At 44.4% G+C, this 22026-nt stretch overlaps 1 protein-coding gene across 2 annotated transcripts; it reads right to left on the bottom strand.

The window, feature by feature from the left end:
- Positions 1 to 9202: 9202 nt before the first annotated feature.
- On the bottom strand, positions 9203 to 21008 carry LOC128261172 (uncharacterized). 2 transcript variants are annotated; one of them, XM_052994721.1, is made up of 2 exons: positions 20972 to 21008; positions 9203 to 10176 (listed from the first exon to the last, which is right to left on the bottom strand). In XM_052994721.1, the coding sequence occupies exon 2, from the start codon at positions 10165 to 10167 to the stop codon at positions 9310 to 9312; it is 858 nt and encodes a 285-aa protein (XP_052850681.1). In that variant the 5' UTR covers positions 10168 to 10176; positions 20972 to 21008; the 3' UTR covers positions 9203 to 9309. The 2 variants fall into 2 exon arrangements, with proteins under 2 accessions (XP_052850681.1, XP_052850680.1); XM_052994720.1 differs by lacking the exon at positions 20972 to 21008 and adding an exon at positions 20224 to 20275.
- Between the last annotated feature and the right edge of the window lie 1018 nt (positions 21009 to 22026).

Genomic DNA, 22026 nt, shown 5'->3' on the forward strand with positions numbered 1-22026 from the left:
TGCATTTTGCCGACAATGGCTTCAAGTGCGAGGAACTCTTTTATTGATTAAATTTCCCTGGTATCTAAAATTGTTTGCTTATACAGTGTCGATCTAGTTTTCTTGTCATATAAAAAAAAAGGACTGAATCCCAAGTCTCTGTCCTGATTCCAATATTTTTCAAGGCTTGCAATGAATGCATGTTGTCATGCAGTTTTTTTTATTGATTGAGAATCAATAAAATAATTTTGCAAATATCGCGTTAGAAAGGACTTGCTTATTATTGGAACGTTCTTTTAGCATGGTCCAGGCTCTGTCATAATTAACTGCTTCTTCAGGGAGATTAGCTTTAAGATACAATATTTTTTTTATTTTTGGGATCGCAGATTCATAAACCATTTTATTAAAAATGTCATGAAATTGTTGCCAGTTTAGATTTCTTCTATTAAATTTTGAAATGGTAACTATAGGCAACTGTATTGAAGAGATTGCAGACACCGATGAATTGGTAGCTACTGAACCTGCTTCAGTTGATGGTTGACAAAATTGTAACATTGCTTCTTCTGCGGAGATATATTCTTCTTCAGGTTCGATACACAGTTTGTGGATTTCAAAATGAAGACTTTCAATTTGTTTCCATATATTATCGTTCACTGTTTTATAGGTAAATTTGTTTTCTGGAGCTATTTGTTTCATAGTTCTTGACACAGATTCCTGAACCGCCGCTTGGTGTCTTATCAATTTTTGTATTTATTCCACCACTTCTGACGATGTTTTAGTTTCCATCGATTAAAGAATTTTAGTATTAGTATAGCTTTATAAACAAACTATTTCATTTGATTGTAGTATCTATTGCTTTTCAAAATATTCATCCGACACTTTTTTTAATTCTAGGATATTATTTTATTTTTTGGCGTTTTCTGACTTCGAAATAAGACACCCTTTCCTTTCTTTTGCTAAAAGTCAATGTCAATGTCAATGGCAATCAAATTTTGAACCTCCATTTAAATTCCTGACCCGTTGGAAGATAATTTATTTGCTTAAATAAGCTGGATACCCTTCTACTCGCAACCGATTTTATGGTCAAAGACAAGTAGTTTTAAGAATTAGAAAATAAGTCATTATAATATTTACATATATTTTAATTAAAAAAAAATTATGTTTTTCGAAATTTTTTTTAAATTTGTTTGTTAAGTATTATGATGCAATCGCTTCCTGAAATATGCAAATTTCCCCGTTTTGACTACTTGAAATTTTTGAATTCCAGTTGAAAAGCCGCCTTGTTGATTACTTTAATTTCGGAAATAAATCGACGATTATCCCCTGAAAGTTATTTAAAGTTGTTCGGGAGTATGCTCGGAAAATTGTTCGAGGCAAATTCCCTTTTGTTATGGGCTTATGACACTGCATTGTTGACCTCATTCACTGCTCATTTAATTTTTTACCTAAACGATTTTACGAAAGTGCGAGCGAGGCAAACGTATTACGATTTCAATGAGCGATGAATGAAGAAAATTGTCAGAACGAATACCCGATAGTAAAAAATATGAACCGGATTTTGGTATTAAAGTACTGTTCATGTCGAACCAGGCTTGGTGCAACACCGCTGGCTTGGCACCACTTTTTCCCAACCGGGTAAAAACTCTGCACCATATAGGTATAGCCCTTAGACCTCACGCCGTATTTTGTACCTCATAAGGAAAAATAAAGTTCACGAATCATCAATTTTAAACCCAAAGTTTTTTTGTTGGACACGTGGAAGGACTCAGCACGGAAGGACCCGCTTCTACTTCCTCGTTGTTTTCCACGCACTTGTCGGACGGGCAAGGCTGAGGGCGGCACCACCAAACGATCGCGGATTTCCGAAAAACAAAACCCAATAACTATAAAGGATTATTCGTTGTTGTTTTTCTTATGTACATATTATATTACGCATGGTTGCATATCGCTTTTCAAAATAAATCAGCCAAATAAAGGTGCGTTCACACTGCACCTCATTTGTAAACTGCAACCACCCGAACCTCGATAAACTTTTTTCCGATTCCACGCGTTCTGCTGTTTGTTTCTTGGTGTTGTTAAAAGTTACAACAGATTTAAATATTTAGATCAAAAACAAAAAACAGCGTTCCGTTTCCACGCATGCAAGTTTCTGGTACTATATGATTTAACCTATCCAACTACACACATATTTTGTTCCAAATATGTTTACACCATATAAATATTGGTAATAGTATATTTTTTTCTGCACAACTTCCAAAATGATAAGCCCTTGTTTCCGAATTTTTCTTTTGACACGCGTCACTCCGCACTCGAGCTTATTATTCTAATTGGTGAAGGTGAGGAACCAAAGCTTCAGTTGATCGTTCCAACAGTTGGCACCTCACACCGAGTCAGAGCCAAAAGCGAGTCGTCACTGTCCCCTTAAAAGGCAGAATCCAGTAAAACTTTTTGGCCCTCTATTAAGATCAGCCGTCCATCCAGGACAACAAGCGAGAAGTCCTTAACTTCTCTAAAATCCGTAACTCTGCCAAAATCTGCTGTCCTCTCTGTATTAAAGTGTAAAGACACGATTACAGTCATGCAATCTAAGTATGATAACTGTTACTCGGTTTTCGAACGTTGCGCTGCAACATTGAACGAAACGATTGAAAGCTCTAGCGTTCAACAGCTTATTCAGCCTTCCACTCCGGCGCCTCGTCCTAGTGGGTGCCACTAATAACTGGAACTCACTAAGGTAGACACCACCAAATGGGATTGTCTGATCGTTTTTCTGTGCTTTTTTGAGGCTGCCGAAATAGACGCTGTCTCTGTGGGAGCAGTCTCTTCTTCAACCATTCGAGATTCCAGGGTGGAGAGATTTCAAAGTTTTTTTTACAAGGTCGTCATTGAACCCTTGAGGCAATTAAAGAATTCAAACCTGCGGTAACGGGTCACTTGCTCACACTCATTGCTACACTTGCAAAGGTGGCGGCCCCCACAACTCCAGTCAGCACCCGTACCAGCAAAGTATACAGTCCACTCTATCGAACGTCCAAACGTACTTCTCCGTGAACACGGAAGGGGTCGTCCTGAGCACGGCGCTCATACAGATCTGCCACTCGGGCATAAGGTACTCTACACGCTCTTTAGTTGACTCAAGATAAGAAGCAACCTTATATGTTACCACATTTAGCCGGACATCTCCCATCCTATACGATACCCGAAGGTTCGTTAAGGGACCGAATTTCTACCAGAGTTCACAGATTAACACTTCTTGGCCAAGAGACCATATTCGGGTGGATTCTTTGCTTCCTTCTCGGCAAGATTGTCTGTCACTGAGTCCAAACTAGACAGCATCCTCACCAGATTTTTAGAGGTGGAGGATGTTCCAGTGAAGCTGGTTGAGGAATCCAGCTCGGTGTGTCAGGGCTACTTCCAGCAGATGTTATGTGGCTTTCTTGCCTTTTAAAGAGCCTAGCAAACGAGGCCCGGCTAAACAAAAACGCCCCTTAAAAGAGCAGTATGAGTATTTAAATTTAGTTCATATGCATCTAATCTCTCCAACTGACGACTCCAACAATTTGTATTTGCCACAACACGCTGTTTTCAAACCAGATAGCACCACGACAAAGGTTCGCGTCGGTTTTAACGCCTCCAATCCATCTTTAAACGGGTACAGCCTTAATGATATCCTTTATACAAGTCCGGGACTGCAATCTGATTTGACCCCCCAGATCCTCAAATGGCGCTTCTTTAAAAAGTCTTCAACGTCGACATCACCAAAATGTACCGGCAAATTATCGTACAGTCCGATCATACACGCTTCCAAAGAATACTGTTCCGCGATACAAAGCTCTGCGACTATGAGCTTAACACTGTAACTTTTGGCGTTAATTGTGCCCACTTTCTGGCCATTCGCGTGCTTCAACAGCTAGCTCAGGATGTACTTGACCAATATCCTTTAAGTGACATAATTTCCAGATTCATGTATGTCGGCGACGTTCTAGCTAGCAACATTTGGTGGCGCGGGCCTGAGTGCCACATAATTCGTCAATTCAGCTCAAAACCGAGCTCGAACAACTCACAATAAAGTGTGCTATAGCGCCTCCAGCAACTGACATTTTGGAGAGGTCTTCGGCATTTGAGAGGGCGTTACGTGTTCTTGCTTACGTGTTCCGGTTTGCAAGAAGGTGTCGCGAGCATCGTGTCGACGTGAAGGCAGAACTCTCTGCAGAGTACTCTGGAGTTCAAGAGCGGCTAATTGTGCTCACTCAGCGAAGTGAATTTGCAACAGAAAGCAAGGCATTGAGCAACAAGCGTCAAATTCCAGTATCAAGCAGCATCTCCAATTTAAACCCCTTTCTCGACAGTCACGGTGTCTTAAGAGCAAGCGGACGTTTACGAGCGTCTGAGATGCTAAGTTTTGATAAGAAGCAGTCATTATTCAAGCGAAGTGTATTCTTGGAAAACTTCTTTTTTTTTCCTATCGCATAACCTTACAGCTTTCTAAGCTGAGAAATTTTGTATAGGAATCTATTCACTCTTGTCGGGTGTGCACCATTCACAAAAGAAAGCTGCAGACTCAGCTGATGGGAGATTTGCCCTTTGCGAGTTCCACATTTTCCAGGCCATTCACTTAAAAGCTAAGTCGGTCGAGGTAGCTTTGTTTGCTTTTTGTATGCTTTAGTACCCGAGTTAACTATCTAGAAGCTACGTCAGACTTAACCAATATGAAGTTTCTGGCAGCCTTTTCGCGCTTCTCCGCCAGACGTGGCTGTCCACACCACATTCACTCTGACAAAGGCAAAACGTTCCTTGGAGCCTGAACGTCCATATCCAAGGATTTTATTGAAGCCAAGAGAGCATTGGTCCTTTCCAAGTATAGTCTCCAAAATGTGACCTGGCACTTCATACCGCCCGGCGCACCTCAAATGAGGGGGCTATGGGATACAGGTGTCAAAAGCTTCAAGACACACTTCTACAAGCAGACGGCTGTCGGGAAATACACATTTGAGGAACTAACTCCTAGCAAGAATTGAGCCCTGTCTTAACTCGAGGCTATTTCTCCAATGTCCGACGACCCCACTGACCTTGTAGCTCTCAGCCCCGTGCACTTCTTAGTGGGTCGGCCGCTCCTCTCCGTGACCGATCCCGAGATTAAAGAAAGCCCCATTTCCATTATTAACCGGTGGCAGCGGCTAAAGGCCCTACATCAGCAGTTTAGCTTTTGATGGAAGGAAGAGTATCTGAAGGAGTTCCACAAAAGAAATAAAAGTCAGTTACCAATGCGAGACGTTCAGACGGGGGATATGGTGGTGATCAAGGAAGAAAACCTACCAATAAACGAATGGCGTCTTGGGCGGATACAACTTGTGCACCCAAGCGCAGATGGCTTGACCCGAGTGACAGACCACCACACGTGGCATCATTCGACGACCAATCGCGAAGATTATCCGTCTTCCGATGGAGGCCACTGATTCAACGACTCTTCCCTTTGTTTCCGCCTCCCAGAATTATCCACTCTCAGACGTTATTACTAGTCCTAAGACCATGTCATCCTCTGATGTCTGTTCTCATACATGTCACAGTCATCCGCATCATCCATAACGCATTACTTTTATTGTTATCTACTCCAACACACAGAGTGTTTACCATGGCGCCAACCGCCAACCAACCCGCTTACATGTGCCGCGTTTGCTTAAAGGCAATGCCAAAGGTTTCTACGTTTGCCGGCCCTTAATCGACTCAAACCTGCCGAAGTAAGGCCAAGTGCCACGTCTGCAGTGGAAAGCATCATTCTTCGAAAGTAACTTTAGTCAAGCTAACCAACTTAATGGCCGTTATAAATCTTTGAAGGTGTATCTTTAATTCGATTAAATTCCTATATGGCATTCGAGATATCTTTTTTATATGTCCTTTGGGCTGCTGGATCTGCCATTATGTTTTCTTTTATGTCTGGCACACTTATATCCGATTCTGTATCTTCTTCTTCTGATTCTGTTACTGTTTTAACTGCAGGAATTGTTAGATTTTGTTTTATTTCTGTTATACTTTTATCTGATTCTATATCTTCTTCTTTTTCTTTTTCTGCTTCTGTTACTGTTATAACTCCAGGAATTCTTTTATTTCAAGATCTTCATTTTCTGTTATATTGTCACAGGGGTAATTAAAATTGTCGGTATCAATATATATAAATTATACCTTTCTTTTCAGTTAAATAATAATATTATTTATATAATTTTGCCTATACTGTTAAAATGTTTAGGTAAATTTACCAAAAACTAACTCATATGGACAATAGTCATGTGCCATACAGGGTGTTGTGTTGAAACAATATACGAAGTATTGAAGCCATACATCCCAATCTGTTTTATCAATTGAGATGTATGAGCGGATGAACCCATAAAATATTCTGTGTCTTCGCTCCACGGTTCCTACAGCCTGGTGAGGGTGTGCGGTATAAGTTATGTTTTTGATATTTAAATTTTTACATAAATCTTCAATTTGATAAGTTGATTGTTAATTATAAGGTAAACCATCTTAAATATGATGTTTGCTAGTAAAAACGATATATAAATTATGTATGTAAGTAAGTATGATTAAGTTATATTCGCCTTAAGCGTTACACAACTCTAGAAATGTATCGATATTTTGAGACACTGAGGGAACAAAGCCGAATAGGAACACTTGTGCGAGGAACAATAAAAATTAACGAAATAAATGTAAAAGATTAAGAAAAAATGAAAAGAGAACAACGACTTAACAGATTGCCCAACCGCCTTCAAGGAATTACTAAGTTTCAACCAATTCAATTTTTTCTCGGTAAACATGGAAAAAAATAGAGATGATCAACTGGCTTACTGCGCACGAGGTGCCATTCACAGGCAGCTGTGAAAATTGTTCGCTCACGTTGATCGCTCTACGAATTATGCTGCATTCAAGGAAAATTTTCTCAAGACGTTTGGACGGTCGCACTCTGTGGTGGACGTAGTAAATCAACTGAAATCGACAAAATTTGAGCCCTCAAAAATGTCCATACTAGGATATAATCTGAAAATGCAGGAAATCGCCGAACGAGCTGCAATTGAGGAGGAGATAACCGTCCACATGATAATTGATGGCTTGTGTCCTCTATTCGGCCAACACAATTGAACAGTTAATCGAACGATCTCATCGTTACACTCAACTACGTATGAAACGCTGTGCTGAGCGAAGCGACCCTTCTGCTATTAAAGACTCAGGTGGAGTACGCTATAACTGTTCAGGATATGGGCATTTTGCCAGTGCTTGCTCGGAACCAAAGCGCGCCAAGGGATCTTGTTTTCGCTGCGGTTCGACACAACATACGATCAAGGAGTGCAAGATGAAGACGACAACCGGAGGCAAATCCGTGGCTTTCGCAAGCGAGCACCAACCTGAAACGGGAATAGAGGGATTACCTGAACTTAATATGGTAAGAATCACTTTTAGCACTGCCAACTCGCCAGTTTCTGATTTATATTCCATTTTTGATACGGGTAGCGCTATTAGCATAATTCAACATTCCGCACTGTCACAAAATCTGGTCAAGAATTGCCTTACAAACATAGGGTTCAGAGGACTTGGAAATTTTCGTTTATGCACATTTGGAAAAATATTAATTAGTATCACATTTCTCAAAAGAACTGAAGAATTAATCGTTTACGTTGTTCCGAATAATTATATTCCGTATCCTCTTCTACTTGGAAGAGATTTCTTGAAAATATTTTATTTAAAATTGTGTATTGTAAGCTGAAATGAAAGACCCAATATCGAAATTGAGGTAAATAATGACAGTCTTCGAATCTCAAATCAGGTTTTACATTGCGTCTATATCACATTAGAAGATGACCTAACAAAAAATAAGTGTACCCTTTGCGATCAGATTGATGAAAATGGTGTTGATGTGCCCCATTATGAAGAGTGTTAAGTTTTGGCGAATCCTTCCGAATCCTTTCAGCCTTACAATAATGCTTCAGCAGCTTTTGCCAATTGTATTTCAACTTCCGCCAATGAGTCAGATATTTCATATAACATTTCTGAACCTTCCGATAAATACTGTCGTATTAGTTACAACCCTTCCGATAAATTCTTGATTAACCCAAAACTTAGCCAATGTAGACATGAAGCGATAAGCCAAGTTCTTGAGTCCACTTATAGATACATTGAAAATATTCCGCATATTGAACACGACTACGAAATGAAAATAAAGTTTAAATACGACCATGACCGTAAAGAAAGAAAAAGATGGCTATCCGTTGGCTAGAATAGATGACTGTTTAGAGAGATTGGAAGGAAATAATTTTTTTAGTATATTGGATCTGAAAAGTGGATTTCACCAAATAAAAGTTCGTTTGTTACCCCATTTGGACAGTACGAATATTTAAAAATGACCTTTGGTCTTAAGAACGCTCCGGCAGTTTTTCAGCGTTTTATTAATTGTGTTTTTCAGCCATTAATTAGGGAAGGAAATGTGACCGTATATATGGACGATATTGCGATTTCAACCAAACATTCGAAGAGCACGTCATTTTATTGCAAAGAGTCTTAAGAAAGTTAATTGAGTTTAGATTGGAATTAAAAACAAGCAAATGCAAATTCTGTTTTTCAGAGATAGATTTTCTAGGTTTTACAGTTAGTAATAGAGGGATTTAACCAAATCATCAGCACACACTAGCAATCCGACACTTAACCCTTCCGAAAAATGCTCAGGACGTTGAGAAGTGTCTCGGACTTTTTTCATATTTCCGGTGATTTATACCTTCTTTCTCTATATTATCAAAACCACTTAAAAACTTAACCAAGTCAAATGAATCTTTTTACTTTTCTGAGGAGAGTATTTAAGTGTTTTTGTAACACCTTATCATCGGAACCCATTCTAGCCTTATACAATCCGGAAAAGGAAACTGAATTGCATTGCGATGCCAGCACTCAAGGTTTCGGTGGCATACTACTACAGAAACAAGACGATAAAAAGTTTCATCCTTTTGCTTATTGAACGTAGAGGGGGATGGCCGAGTCCTCTGGAGGGTCCTGGAAGGTGCACAGGTCCTGTAGTTGAATGACGAGTCGTAGGTGTTTCGGTGTTCGGTAGGGGTGTGGGCGCAACCACTTTTATTCACTATGAAAATCGCACTCACTATTCTAACTTATTCTAATGCTGTTGAGAGCGCAGTGGAGACTTCATGGAGACTTCGTGGTGGGGAAAAGGGAAGCTGGGTGAGAGCGGAGAGCAGATGGGGAGAGCGGAAAGCCGGGAATACCGGGTGCTCCTTCGTGGCCTGAACATTCCGCCCCCCTTGCAATCGCTAGCGTTGCAAAAGAAGATGGCTTCTAAGGTTGGTGGCAGGCGCCGGAAATGATCCACCCAAAAACCGTCTTCTGGGCGACCGGCAGTCCTTCGTCGACCATCAGGAACCCCGACTGGATCACCTTGGGGTACACGTCCGCCCCAAGAATGACAGAAATTGTGGCGGGAAGATAGAACCGCTCATCCGCGAGCTGTATGCCCTTAAATTTGGTACGGACGGCGTCGTTGAGTGTCCGAGTCGGTGTGCGAATGCCCACCTTGGGCTCGACTTTGAACACCACCTCCATCTTGGTCGTCCCGCATTTGGACTGTATCGTCGCGTTGCACACCTTGTCGTCACCAACACTGGTCGTTGGCAACCGAAATGCGGCGGCCCGAGAAGCGTCGATGCAGCTCACTGGTGTGCAAGGGTCGATTAAAGCTGCGGTCTCGAAAGTCTTGCTTCCGGTTTTCACCATCACCGAAGCAGTCGGAAGGACGTTGACGCTGTGACGTTGTAGCAGCGATGAAAGCGACGGAGCTGGTGTAGGGGAGGCTGAGCGCTGCCTTGACGTAGGCGTCGGGCGATTTGGCGGATTTTGCCGGCGCGAACGCTGCCCAGAATTAGACCGCTCATGCATATGCAGGAGCGTGTGGTGGTTCCGTTGGCACTTCTTGCATTTTCCACTGCGACAGTCAGCTTTCGAGTGGTCGTGGGCAAGACAGTTCGAGCAATACTTGTTTACCAAGACTGCACGAAGCCGCTTCTCAGCGCTCAGCTTCAGAAACCTGCTACACTTCCGTAGAGGATGGACTCCCTTGCAGACTCGGCAACGGTAGGATTTAATACCTCGAGTACGTCTGCCGTCCAGGGGTTCTTCGGTGCGTGTTCGGGGAGCCATTTTTCTGATCTAGATCATGGATGAATGAAGATGAATAAAGGGAAATCATATTAGGAATTGTTGATAACAACTTAGGACTAACAAAATGTGGGCCAATTTATTGTGGAAGTTTTGAAGGCTCCACAGGCAGAAGTACGACTTTGGTGATTGGACGTTTAACAACCCCGCGTGCCGTGCGGATGTCCACTACACGGACATTGCCATCGGCTCCTGGGAAGACAGAGTCAATTCTGCCGAGCCGCCACTCGTTGGAAGGCAAATTCTTGTCCTTTATGACAACCATGTCGCCGACGTGAAGATTCTTCGCGGGGGCCTGCCACTTATTGCGCTTGTGAAGTTCTTTAAGGTATTCTTCCTTCCATCGCATACGAAACTGCTGATGGAGAGCCTTTAGATGCTGCCAGCGGTTGATCATAGACCTGGTGTCCCCTTTGACTTCTGGTTCCACGGCAGACAGGAGAGGTCCTCCAACAAGAAAATGACCTGGTGTCAGGGCCAAGAGATCGGTAGGGTCTTCGGACATAGGGGAGAGTGGCCTGGAATTTAGGTAAGCTTGAATTTTTGCCAGAAGCGTCGAAAGCTCTTCGAAAGTATATTTTCGAGTGGCTGTGTACTTATAGAACAGTGTTTTGAAGTGTTTTGGGCTCCCGGAGGTATAAATTGCCAGGTGAGCTGCTGATGACCATAGGCATCTGTCACAGACTCTTTTACAGCCTGAAGGAAGTCGCGAGAAAGCAAGGCGGCAGCGCCAACGAAGGTTTTTCCGTTTTCAGACTGGACTTGTCGAGGACACCCTCTCCGGGAAACGAAGCGAGCGAAAGCGGCGAGAAACTTCTCGGTCGTGTGAGGAGTCTTAAAACTCCCCACAAATTCCGAGGCAGGAGAGCTGCATAGCAACAGCGAAGGAGGCGAGAATGCCGGAGGAGTCAAGGGCAACAAGGTCAAACGGTAAACAACGGACCTTGGACCCGGGCAAAGCGGAGACACCGTGAATTAACGGTACCACGCTGGACATTGGACCCTCATACGGCAAGGGCAACAGGGTCGAACGGTAAATTGGCGGACTTCGGACCCGCACAAAGAGGACGCACCGTGAACTAACGGTGCGGCAGTGGACCTTGACCCGATCACGCGAGCTGGAAAAGGGAAATAACGGGACCATCACAGGCTATAAAAGGCGGCGCAAGCGCAGCACAAGGAAGAGTAATAGTGCGAGAGTCAAAGCGAGTGCGTGTACGCGAGACTAGTAGCAAGTTAATCAAGTGCCGAGTACCAGGATCAAGATCGCAAAGTCGAGACGCCGAACGACTGAGAGTCTACAAGGCTGAGGCTTCAACGCTGAGATCCAAAGGGTGCTAGGTCGTGGTTAAATCGAGCTCAGGGAGTCCTTGCGTGGAGTCTGCGATAAAGGTGGCTGGGCGAAGAGGTCGAACCGAATACAACCGGCTAGGCGATACACCTTGCCGACACAATCCGGACCAACTTAGGGAGCCTGCGATAAAGGTAGCTAGGCGAAAAGGCAGAACGGCGTTCTACCTGCTAGGCGAGACACCTTGCCGGTCCCGTTAGTGAGGTTCACAAGGCAGATACCAGCAACAGTCGACGACGAGGAGCGACGCCGCGAAGGACAGCGACGAGGAGCGACGCCGCAGAGGACGACGACGAGGAGCAGCAGCAGCTGAAGAGCCGCGAGGCTTGTACAAGGAGACGAATAAAGACAGTTACGATCCCAACAGAACTCTTGCGTTATTCATTGGTCAAAGGCAATCACCCAAAATAAATTTGGTGGAACGAACCCATAACCTCTCTGAGCTAGCCGCCCGTTAACGTAGCGAGCGAGAATACATAGAAATCAGGTCGTTACAGAGCGCTGTGTGGGCTTCTGGAAGGTTCGATGGCCCCCTCACGGAGCAGTTCGTCTACTTAGCTATCGATGACATGTTGCATCGCGTGGTTCCGGGGATATTACCCTTGTTTTACGTTATTATCGTCGCGCATGACGATAGTGTGCAGCCCTGCAGCCTCTCGAATATGACCAGTTCTCGATCGATGAAGCCTCGAGAATACATAGAAATCAGGTCGTTACAGTCGTGAGATCAGAGGTAGGCTCTAAGTGGATGGCCTTGGTGGAAAAACAAACGAACACTAACACATATCCTTTTTTTATGAGACACGCTCTTCCGGTATAATTTTTAATTTCGAATGGGCCGGCGAAGTCCATTCCCGTGTACGTAAATGGTCGGGAGAACGACGCACGGTTTTTCGGCAAGGTGCCCATCAACTGTGTTTGTAGCCTTTTCTTGTAGATCACGCATACCTTGCAGGAGTTTACTATTGCCTTAACTAAGTTCTTTAGTTTTGGTATCCAGTATCTTGACCGAATGAGGCGTACCATTAACTGGTTGCCGCCATGGAGGGTTATGCGATGAGTGAACTGGACAAGTAGGCGAGAAAGTGGGCAGCTATATGGAAGGATAACTGGATGCCGTTCATCATATTGAAGGCTGTCGGAGGCCGTCACGCGACCGCACGCTCTTATCAGACCATGTTGATCTATGAACGGGTTCATGCTCAGGATAGAACTTGAAGAAGGCACAGAGCGCTTTTCACTTAAGCAGTGATAATCATGGGAGAAGTCTCTGCGCTGAGTAGTCAGAATAAGTAGTCGTTCCGCGGCGGAAATTTCCGCCGCTAGCAGGTGCTTATCAGAGGGTGTTGCTTGTTTTTTGCATCGCTGGATGAAACGATTGACATAAGCGAGAACCCGCAGTGCTTTGTCGAACTTGGAAAAACGGTCAAGGAAATCTTCAGACGGAATAGTTGCGACGTGGGACTTAAGGGGACGTTTCTCTAGCTCGGTCGCTGGGTAATTGTCGCCCTGACTTGGCCATTGGCTGCGTGGCTTTTGCAACCATGCGGGACCATGCCACCAAAGAGGATTGTCGACCAATTCCTGAAGTGCTACCCCTCTACTGGCCAGGTCTGCGGGATTGTGTTCGGATTGAACATGCGACCACTTCTCGGCCTTTGTAGACTGGGTAATCTTGGTCACCCTATTGGCAACAAAAGTAGTCCACTGGCAAGCTGGCTTGTTTAACCATGCGAGCACAATGGTGGAGTCTGTCCAGCAGAAGAGTTCGGATGTGAGTATTGGCATACCGTTTTTACCGGCGCAACTCGCGTCTTGGCAGTGAGAAGGTGCACCATAGTCGTATGCCCCACTTCCACTCGTACATAGATCGCAGCACCGTATGCCGTTTGAGACGCGTCACAAAAACCGTGATGCTCGACTCTGAATTCTGGTCGGAAGGAGACCCACCTTGGAATGCGGATTCGATTTAAGGCAGAATAGCTTTGTAGAAAGCTCTGCCATCTCAGACACAGATCACTTGGAAGTTCGTCGTCCCACCCCAGGTCCTGCAGCCAAATCTCCTGCATGAAGATTTTCGCACGCACTACGAAGGGCGCGAGCCACCCTGCAGGGTCAAACAATTTGGCAATTTGTGACAGAACCTGGCGTTTTGTAAGGGACGATTCATCGGATAATTCGGGCGGAACAAAGAAATATTCATCAGATGTGGCTTTCCAACGGACACCGAGCGTTTTTGCCGTGCTTTCGGCATCGATCTCCAGAAAATCGGAGCGCAGGAGATGGTCACTCGGAATGTGAGCCAAAATATCCTTATGATTGGACGTCCATTTTCTCAATGGAAACCCAGCGGAGTTGAGGGCACTTTGTAGCTCTTGAATCGAGAGCCGAGCGTCTTCTTTAGAGTCGGCGCCACCTAGGATATCATCTACATACATAAAATGACGAATGACATCACTCGCTTTAGGATGGCTGTGTTGTACGTCAGTTGCCAGTTGTTGAAGCACGCGAATGGCTAGGTACGGAGCGCAATTGACTCCAAACGTGACCGTTTTCAACTCGAACTCTCGGATGTCCCCATCAGGATTACGGAACAATATCCGCTGGAAAGGCGTGTGCTTCGGATCTACCCAGATCTGCCGATACATCTTTTCAATATCGGCGCTAAACACGTATTGAAAGTACCGCCACTTTAGGATTTGAATGGTAAGGTCGGACTGTAAGACTGGGCCAGCATAAAGGATATCATTTAAACTGGCCCCATTCGCAGAAGGACTGCATGCGTTGAATACTACGCGCAGCTTTGTAGTAGTGCTCTCAGGCTTAAGTACGGCATGATGTGGAAGGTAGTAGCTGGCGAAATCGTGGGTAGGAAAGACCTCTCTCATATGGTTCAGATCCAGATATTCTTGAATCACTGAGTCGTATCGTATCTTTAGCGGAATGTCTCCTTTTAAGCGTTGCTCGTTTCTCAAAAATTGAGATAACGCAAACGACCTGGAGTACCCTACCTCTGACCCTGGATGTTCCGGGTCGCGAAAAGGTAGGGTTACGACGTATCTGCCGTTCGCATCTCTCGTGGTCGTTCGGAGAAAATTATCTTCGCAGACGGAATAGGATTCCTTTACCAACTTTATTTGTAGATCCTCCACCTCCCAGAATTTGGTGAGGATTTTATCTAAGCTATTGTCGTACGCTTGGGAAATTTGCGTAGAGAAGGTGGCAATCTGACTCTGGGTGGAAGCGGATACTGGCCCAGTGAGCACCCACCCGAAAATTGTTTCTTGTGCAAGGAGGGAGCCACAGATGTTGGTTTTTGCCCCATTTAGGAGAACCGAAGGCAGAATGTCGGCTCCTATCAGAACATCTATCTGTGCGCTCTCATAAAACTTCGGATCCGCCAATGGTAAATCGGGAAGATTTCGAAGAAAGTCTTGCGGAATTGGGTAGGAAGGCAGATTTCCTGCCAGTTGAGGAAGGACATAGGCTGACGTCTCTAACTGCAGAGCGGGCCTACTTGGAGATCTGATTGTAAAATGACAGAGCTTCTTGGACTTGACGGACACTGTCTGATTTAAGCCTGAGACTTGGGCTTGGACGACTTGGAAGGGTAATTTGAAAAGATTGAACAGACGCTCTGTCACAAATGTTGCTTCGGATCCTGAGTCGATAAGGGCACGAGCTTGGAAGCTCGAACCCAGGGGGCAAATATTTATGATGGCTGTCCCCAGCAGAACCGATCTTGCACCTGACGCAAAACAGACTTGCACTCCCGACTGGTCATCGGAAGCGGCTGAGCCTTCTGTCGAAGTTGCTGGTCGTGACATGGGAACATCAGGCCGACTTGGAGGGCTGGCAAACGGGTTGCTTCGGTGCAGCAGCGTATGGTGGCGACTGCGGCAGGTGAAGCAGCTGTGGGTGCTTGTGCAGTCCCGAAGCTGGTGCCCTCGCGCAAAGAAGTTCAAGCACAATTGCTTGTTTCGGATATAGGCGGCCCGCTCGTCTACTGTCATTTGGAGGAAACGTGGACAAGTGCGTATAGGGTGGCTTTCCCTTGAGCACAGATCGCAACGTCTCGGTTTCGGAACTATCTTAGTCTCATAAGAATTTATTCTGCTTAAAGACCCGCTAGCGTTCGTTGCTTTGGACTGCGAATGACTTGACCCAGAAGGTCGCACGTCATCTATGGCCTCGAGGGTTCGATGGCGCTCAGTGAGAAAGGTGTTCAGGTCAACCCGTTTTGGAATTGCGGGTTTATCGTGCAAGGACTGCTCCCATAAGGAAAGTGTAAGCTTGGGGAGCTTTGACGAACACATATAGACAAGAATGCAGTCCCAATCTGTAATCAGGATTCCACACAGTTCCAAGGCGTTCGGACAGCCTTGAATCGTAGTTTGCAGTTCCTTTAGAGCTGCCCCAGATTCTTGCGAAATCGACTGGAGGTTGAAGAGGATTTTAAGCTGGCTATTTACTAGCAATCGCTTGTTGTCGAACCGCTCAGTTAGGTTATTCCAAGCTGAGCGAAAGCCATCGTTGGTGAGAGGGGAATTTGCGACTATGGCATGCGCGTCACCGCTCGTTTTAGCGTTTAAGTGGAACAGCTTTTCCACAGGCGTGAGCCTTGGATTATTTATATATATCGCTGTAAAAAGGTCCCGGAAAGTGGGCCAGCGTAGGTAATCGCCTGAGAAAACCTCTGTGTCGCACGGAGGCAGCCAGAGGAGATATAGTTCTGGGCAGGGGCTTGAGCTTGAGCTGGCGGAGCTGTGCCCTGTTGGATTATATCTGTGAGCTGAGCGGCGTATCTCTCATACACTGTATAACAGTAGTTATACTTTGACTTGAGAATGGGCAATGTGGAAGCTGCATCCTCGCCTGCTGCCGTAATGCACTCTGAGCATACGTCGAACTCTTTCTCCACCTTGTCCCATAACACTCGGACTTGCTCCCGACGGATTTGGAGCATGGAAACGCTTGGAGTTTCGTTCCCAGGAGTGTTGGTTCTGCTTTCGAGATCGCTTAGACGATCTGAGACCGCAATGAACTTATTTAAAGCTAACTCGTAAGCAGTTGAAGCCATTTTTTGTATGGATCGAGTCACCCTTGAACTGGAAGTAGCGGGTTTGGCGTTTGGACTTAATGAACTTGAAGTTTTTGGCGTAGCCGGCTTCACCACGATGCTTGGTGGGCTCTTGGAGCTTTTGGTTGCCAGCGGCGAGAGCGTGGACTTGGTTTTGCTCAAGGGGGAAGCAGATACCTTTTTCTTATCATCTCCACCGGGCATACTAAGACCAAAAAACGCTCGCGAATAGCTGTGGATCTCGCCACACTATGTTTGTGTCAGTTTGGATGAAAAAAATGCGGAATTGTAGGTGTGTGGAACGATTGGAATGGATCACGCTACTTGAAAATGGATTTTTTTAGTTTTTTTTGTTGGACTCGGACTTTTCCGGAATGTTGGAATTGGAATTTTTCAATTAACCAGACGAGAAAAAAATCAAAAATATGCGGAATTGTAGGTGTGTGGAACGATTGGAATAGGACACGCTACTTGAAAAATGGTATTTTAGTTGTGTCAGTTTGGATGTGAAAAAGACAGAATTGTAGGTGTGTGGAACGAGTTGAAAAAATAGTATTGCGAAGTTTTTATGGATTAGGGCTTTTCCGGAATGTTGGAATTGCAAATTTTCAATTAACCATACGAGAAAAAATCAAATATGCGGAATTGTATGTGTGTGGAACGATTGGAATAGGACACTCTACTTGAAAATGGTATTTTAGCTGTGTCAGTTTGGATGTGAAAAAGACAGAATTGTAGGTGTGTGGAACGAGTTGAAAAAATAGTATTGCGAAGTTTTGGTGAGGATTTTATCTAAGCTATTGTCGTACGCTTGGGAAATTTGCGTAGAGAAGGTGGCAATCTGACTCTGGGTGGAAGCGGATACTGGCCCAGTGAGCACCCACCCGAAAATTGTTTCTTGTGCAAGGAGGGAGCCACAGATGTTGGTTTTTGCCCCATTTAGGAGAACCGAAGGCAGAATGTCGGCTCCTATCAGAACATCTATCTGTGCGCTCTCATAAAACTTCGGATCCGCCAATGGTAAATCGGGAAGATTTCGAAGAAAGTCTTGCGGAATTGGGTAGGAAGGCAGATTTCCTGCCAGTTGAGGAAGGACATAGGCTGACGTCTCTAACTGCAGAGCGGGCCTACTTGGAGATCTGATTGTAAAATGACAGAGCTTCTTGGACTGGGCGGACACTGTCTGATTTAAGCCTGAGACTTGGGCTTGGACGACTTGGAAGGGTAATTTGAAAAGATTGAACAGACGCTCTGTCACAAATGTTGCTTCGGATCCTGAGTCGATAAGGGCACGAGCTTGGAAGCTCGAACCCAGGGGGCAAATATTTATGATGGCTGTCCCCAGCAGAACCGATCTTGCACCTGACGCAAAACAGACTTGCACTCCCGACTGGTCATCGGAAGCGGCTGAGCCTTCTGTCGAAGTTGCTGGTCGTGACATGGGAACATCAGGCCGACTTGGAGGGCTGGCAAACGGGTTGCTTCGGTGCAGCAGCGTATGGTGGCGACTGCGGCAGGTGAAGCAGCTGTGGGTGCTTGTGCAGTCCCGAAGCTGGTGCCCTCGCGCAAAGAAGTTCAAGCACAATTGCTTGTTTCGGATATAGGCGGCCCGCTCGTCTACTGTCATTTGGAGGAAACGTGGACAAGTGCGTATAGGGTGGCTTTCCCTTGAGCACAGATCGCAACGTCTCGGTTTCGGAACTATCTTAGTCTCATAAGAATTTATTCGTTGCTTTGGACTGCGAATGACTTGACCCAGAAGGTCGCACGTCATCTATGGCCTCGAGGGTTCGATGGCGCTCAGTGAGAAAGGTGTTCAGGTCAACCCGTTTTGGAATTGCGGGTTTATCGTGCAAGGACTGCTCCCATAAGGAAAGTGTAAGCTTGGGGAGCTTTGACGAACACATATAGACAAGAATGCAGTCCCAATCTGTAATCAGGATTCCACACAGTTCCAAGGCGTTCGGACAGCCTTGAATCGTAGTTTGCAGTTCCTTTAGAGCTGCCCCAGATTCTTGCGAAATCGACTGGAGGTTGAAGAGGATTTTAAGCTGGCTATTTACTAGCAATCGCTTGTTGTCGAACCGCTCAGTTAGGTTATCCCAAGCTGAGCGAAAGCCATCGTTGGTGAGAGGGGAATTTGCGATTATGGCATGCGCGTCACCGCTCGTTTTAGCGTTTAAGTGGAACAGCTTTTCCACAGGCGTGAGCCTTGGATTATTTATATATATCGCTGTAAAAAGGTCCCGGAAAGTGGGCCAGCGTAGGTAATCGCCTGAGAAAACCTCTGTGTCGCACGGAGGCAGCCAGAGGAGATATAGTTCTGGGCAGGGGCTTGAGCTTGAGCTGGCGGAGCTGTGCCCTGTTGGATTATATCTGTGAGCTGAGCGGCGTATCTCTCATACACTGTATAACAGTAGTTATACTTTGACTTGAGAATGGGCAATGTGGAAGCTGCATCCTCGCCTGCTGCCGTAATGCACTCTGAGCATACGTCGAACTCTTTCTCCACCTTGTCCCATAACACTCGGACTTGCTCCCGACGGATTTGGAGCATGGAAACGCTTGGAGTTTCGTTCCCAGGAGTGTTGGTTCTGCTTTCGAGATCGCTTAGACGATCTGAGACCGCAATGAACTTATTTAAAGCTAACTCGTAAGCAGTTGAAGCCATTTTTTGTATGGATCGAGTCACCCTTGAACTGGAAGTAGCGGGTTTGGCGTTTGGACTTAATGAACTTGAAGTTTTTGGCGTAGCCGAACTTGCGAAGTTTTTATGGATTAGGGCTTTTCCGGAATGTTGGAATTGGAAATTTTCAATTAACCATACGAGAAAAAATCAAATATGCGGAATTGTATGTGTGTGGAACGATTGGAATAGGACACTCTACTTGAAAAATGGTATTTTAGCTGTGTCAGTTTGGATGTGAAAAAGACAGAATTGTAGGTGTGTGGAACGAGTTGAAAAAATAGTATTGCGAAGTTTTTATGGATTAGGGCTTTTCCGGAATGTTGGAATTGGAAATTTTCACCAGAACGAGACCAGAAATTAACCAGACGAGAAAAAAACAAATATGCGGAATTGTATGTGTGTGGAACGATTGGAATGGGGCACGCTACTTGAAAAAATTGTATTTTTGAGTTTTTATGGACTCTGACTTTTCCGAAATGTTGGAATTGGAATTTTTTCAATTACCCAGACGAGAAAAAAACAAATATTGATTTTTGTGCATAAGCCTCCTGTTTCTTTTTGCACCTCCGCCCATGAATATAGTATCTCGGAGTTTTTTATGGACTCGGGCTTTTCCGGAATGTTGGAATTGGAATTGGAATTTTTCAATTTCCCAGACGAGAAAAAAAACAAATATTGATTTTTGTGCATAAGCCTCCTGTTTCTTTTTGCACCTCCGCCCATGAATATAGTATCTCGGAGTTTTTTATGGACTCGGGCTTTTCCGGAATGTTGGCATTGGAATTGGAATTTTTCAACTACCCAGACGAGAAAAAAAAACAAATATTAATTTTGTGCATAAGCCACCTGTTTCTTTCTGCACCTCCGCCCAAGAATAGCTGAAATCAAATATTCATATATGTATTTTGGTCAAATAACCATATGTAAGAGGCTGCACTGTAAATGTGTATTTTCGCTCAGAGTAAAATATGTAAGTATGAAGCCTCTGCAAATATGTATTTTCGCTCAGAGACTAAAATGTAAGTAGATCAGAGAGTAATATGTAAGTAAAAAATGCGATTGGACAATTTTGTATTTTATTTGCAGCGCCGACGGGAAAAATGTAAATGTATGGTTGCATGTAATTTTTTACCAGGAGAGGTGAAACATAGTTAATATTTCTTGCCGGCGGGTATGTGTATTGTTTGTAATTGTGATTTTTTTGTTTTGGAGATAAGTGGACTGTAGAATATATGTAAATGTGAATGTAAAATGTAACTTTGTGAGCGGAGGCTCTACACAGTGAAAAAGAACAAAAACGAATGGGGGCCAATATTGCCGGAACACTTTAATTGAAAATTGTTATATTTTTTCACTGTGGCACGCGCAAAAAATTAACACTTTTTTTAATTTAGGAGTTTGTAAAATTATTCGTAGGAATTTTTTGGAAAATTGCAGGTTGATTTATGAATGATACACGGCCAACTGGACTTAGAATTTTTGTACATTAATATGCACAAAGGGGGGAACGATTAAGATGGCCGCACACAAATTTGAAGTTATTGATTGCCGTATTGTCGGATTGAAATCGGAATTTGATTTGACATGAATATCATCCAAAAAGTAAGACGAAATTGTATATTCGAAACACTTACTGGAGACCGGCAATTAATAATTTATTTCGTACTTATCTTGCTGTTGTATGTTGAAGAGGATCGAGCCACCGAAGCGGGATCCAAAAGAAAAATATCCGGCTGACGGACCAAAAATGAACGTAGAGGGGGATGACCGAGTCCTCTGGAGGGTCCTGGAAGGTGCACAGGTCCTGTAGTTGAATGACGAGACGTAGGTGTTTCGGTGTTCGGTAGGGGTGTGGGCGCAACCACTTTTATTCACTATGAAAATCGAACTCACTATTCTAACTTATTCTAATGCTGTTGAGAGCGCAGTGGAGACTTCATGGAGACTTCGTGGTGGGGAAAAGGGAAGCTGGGTGAGAGCGGAGAGCAGATGGGGAGAGCGGAAAGCCGGGAATACCGGGTGCTCCTTCGTGGCCTGAACACTTATTTTTCCCAAGCTGCGACACCGGCCGAGTCAAGGTATCACAGTTTCGAATTAGAAACCCTTGCTATAATATACTCGCTTAGAAAGTTTGACATATACTTGGAAAGAATTCCATTTAAAATAATAACTGACTGCAATTCATTGACCTAAAGGATTAATCGAAGAAGCCTAAACGCCAGAATCGCAAGGTGGGCCCTCGAATTGGAAAATTACAATTACGTTGTCCAGGACCGAAGCGGCAAATATATGACTCATGTATATACTTTGAGTAGATGCCTCGAGCCGACTGTAAGCATTCACGACTCAAATAGATGAGGATAGCCTAAATTTCCAGTTACAAGCCTCACAAAACAGAGACAAATTAATTTCAGGAGGAATTGGAGTCTGCGCCAGTTAAGAACTATTTGCTTGATGATGGTCTTGTTTATAGAAAACAGTCGGATGATTCTTTGCTCCTATATGTGCCATCAGAAATGGAGGACAATCTTATGCGCCACGTTCATGAACGACTTTGTCACTAGGCTCTGAAAAATGCGTTGCGGAAATAATAAGACATTACTGGTTCCCCAATATGGATAACAAGGTGGACCAATTTATTAGAAACTGTTTGAAGTGTATAATGTTTTTAGTTTCTAGGCAGGCGACTGGACGTACCCTACACAACATACCAAAAAAACC

This window comes from Drosophila gunungcola, assembly GCF_025200985.1.
Source record: "Drosophila gunungcola strain Sukarami chromosome Y unlocalized genomic scaffold, Dgunungcola_SK_2 000041F, whole genome shotgun sequence".
Classification (NCBI taxonomy): Eukaryota; Metazoa; Arthropoda; class Insecta; order Diptera; family Drosophilidae; genus Drosophila; species Drosophila gunungcola.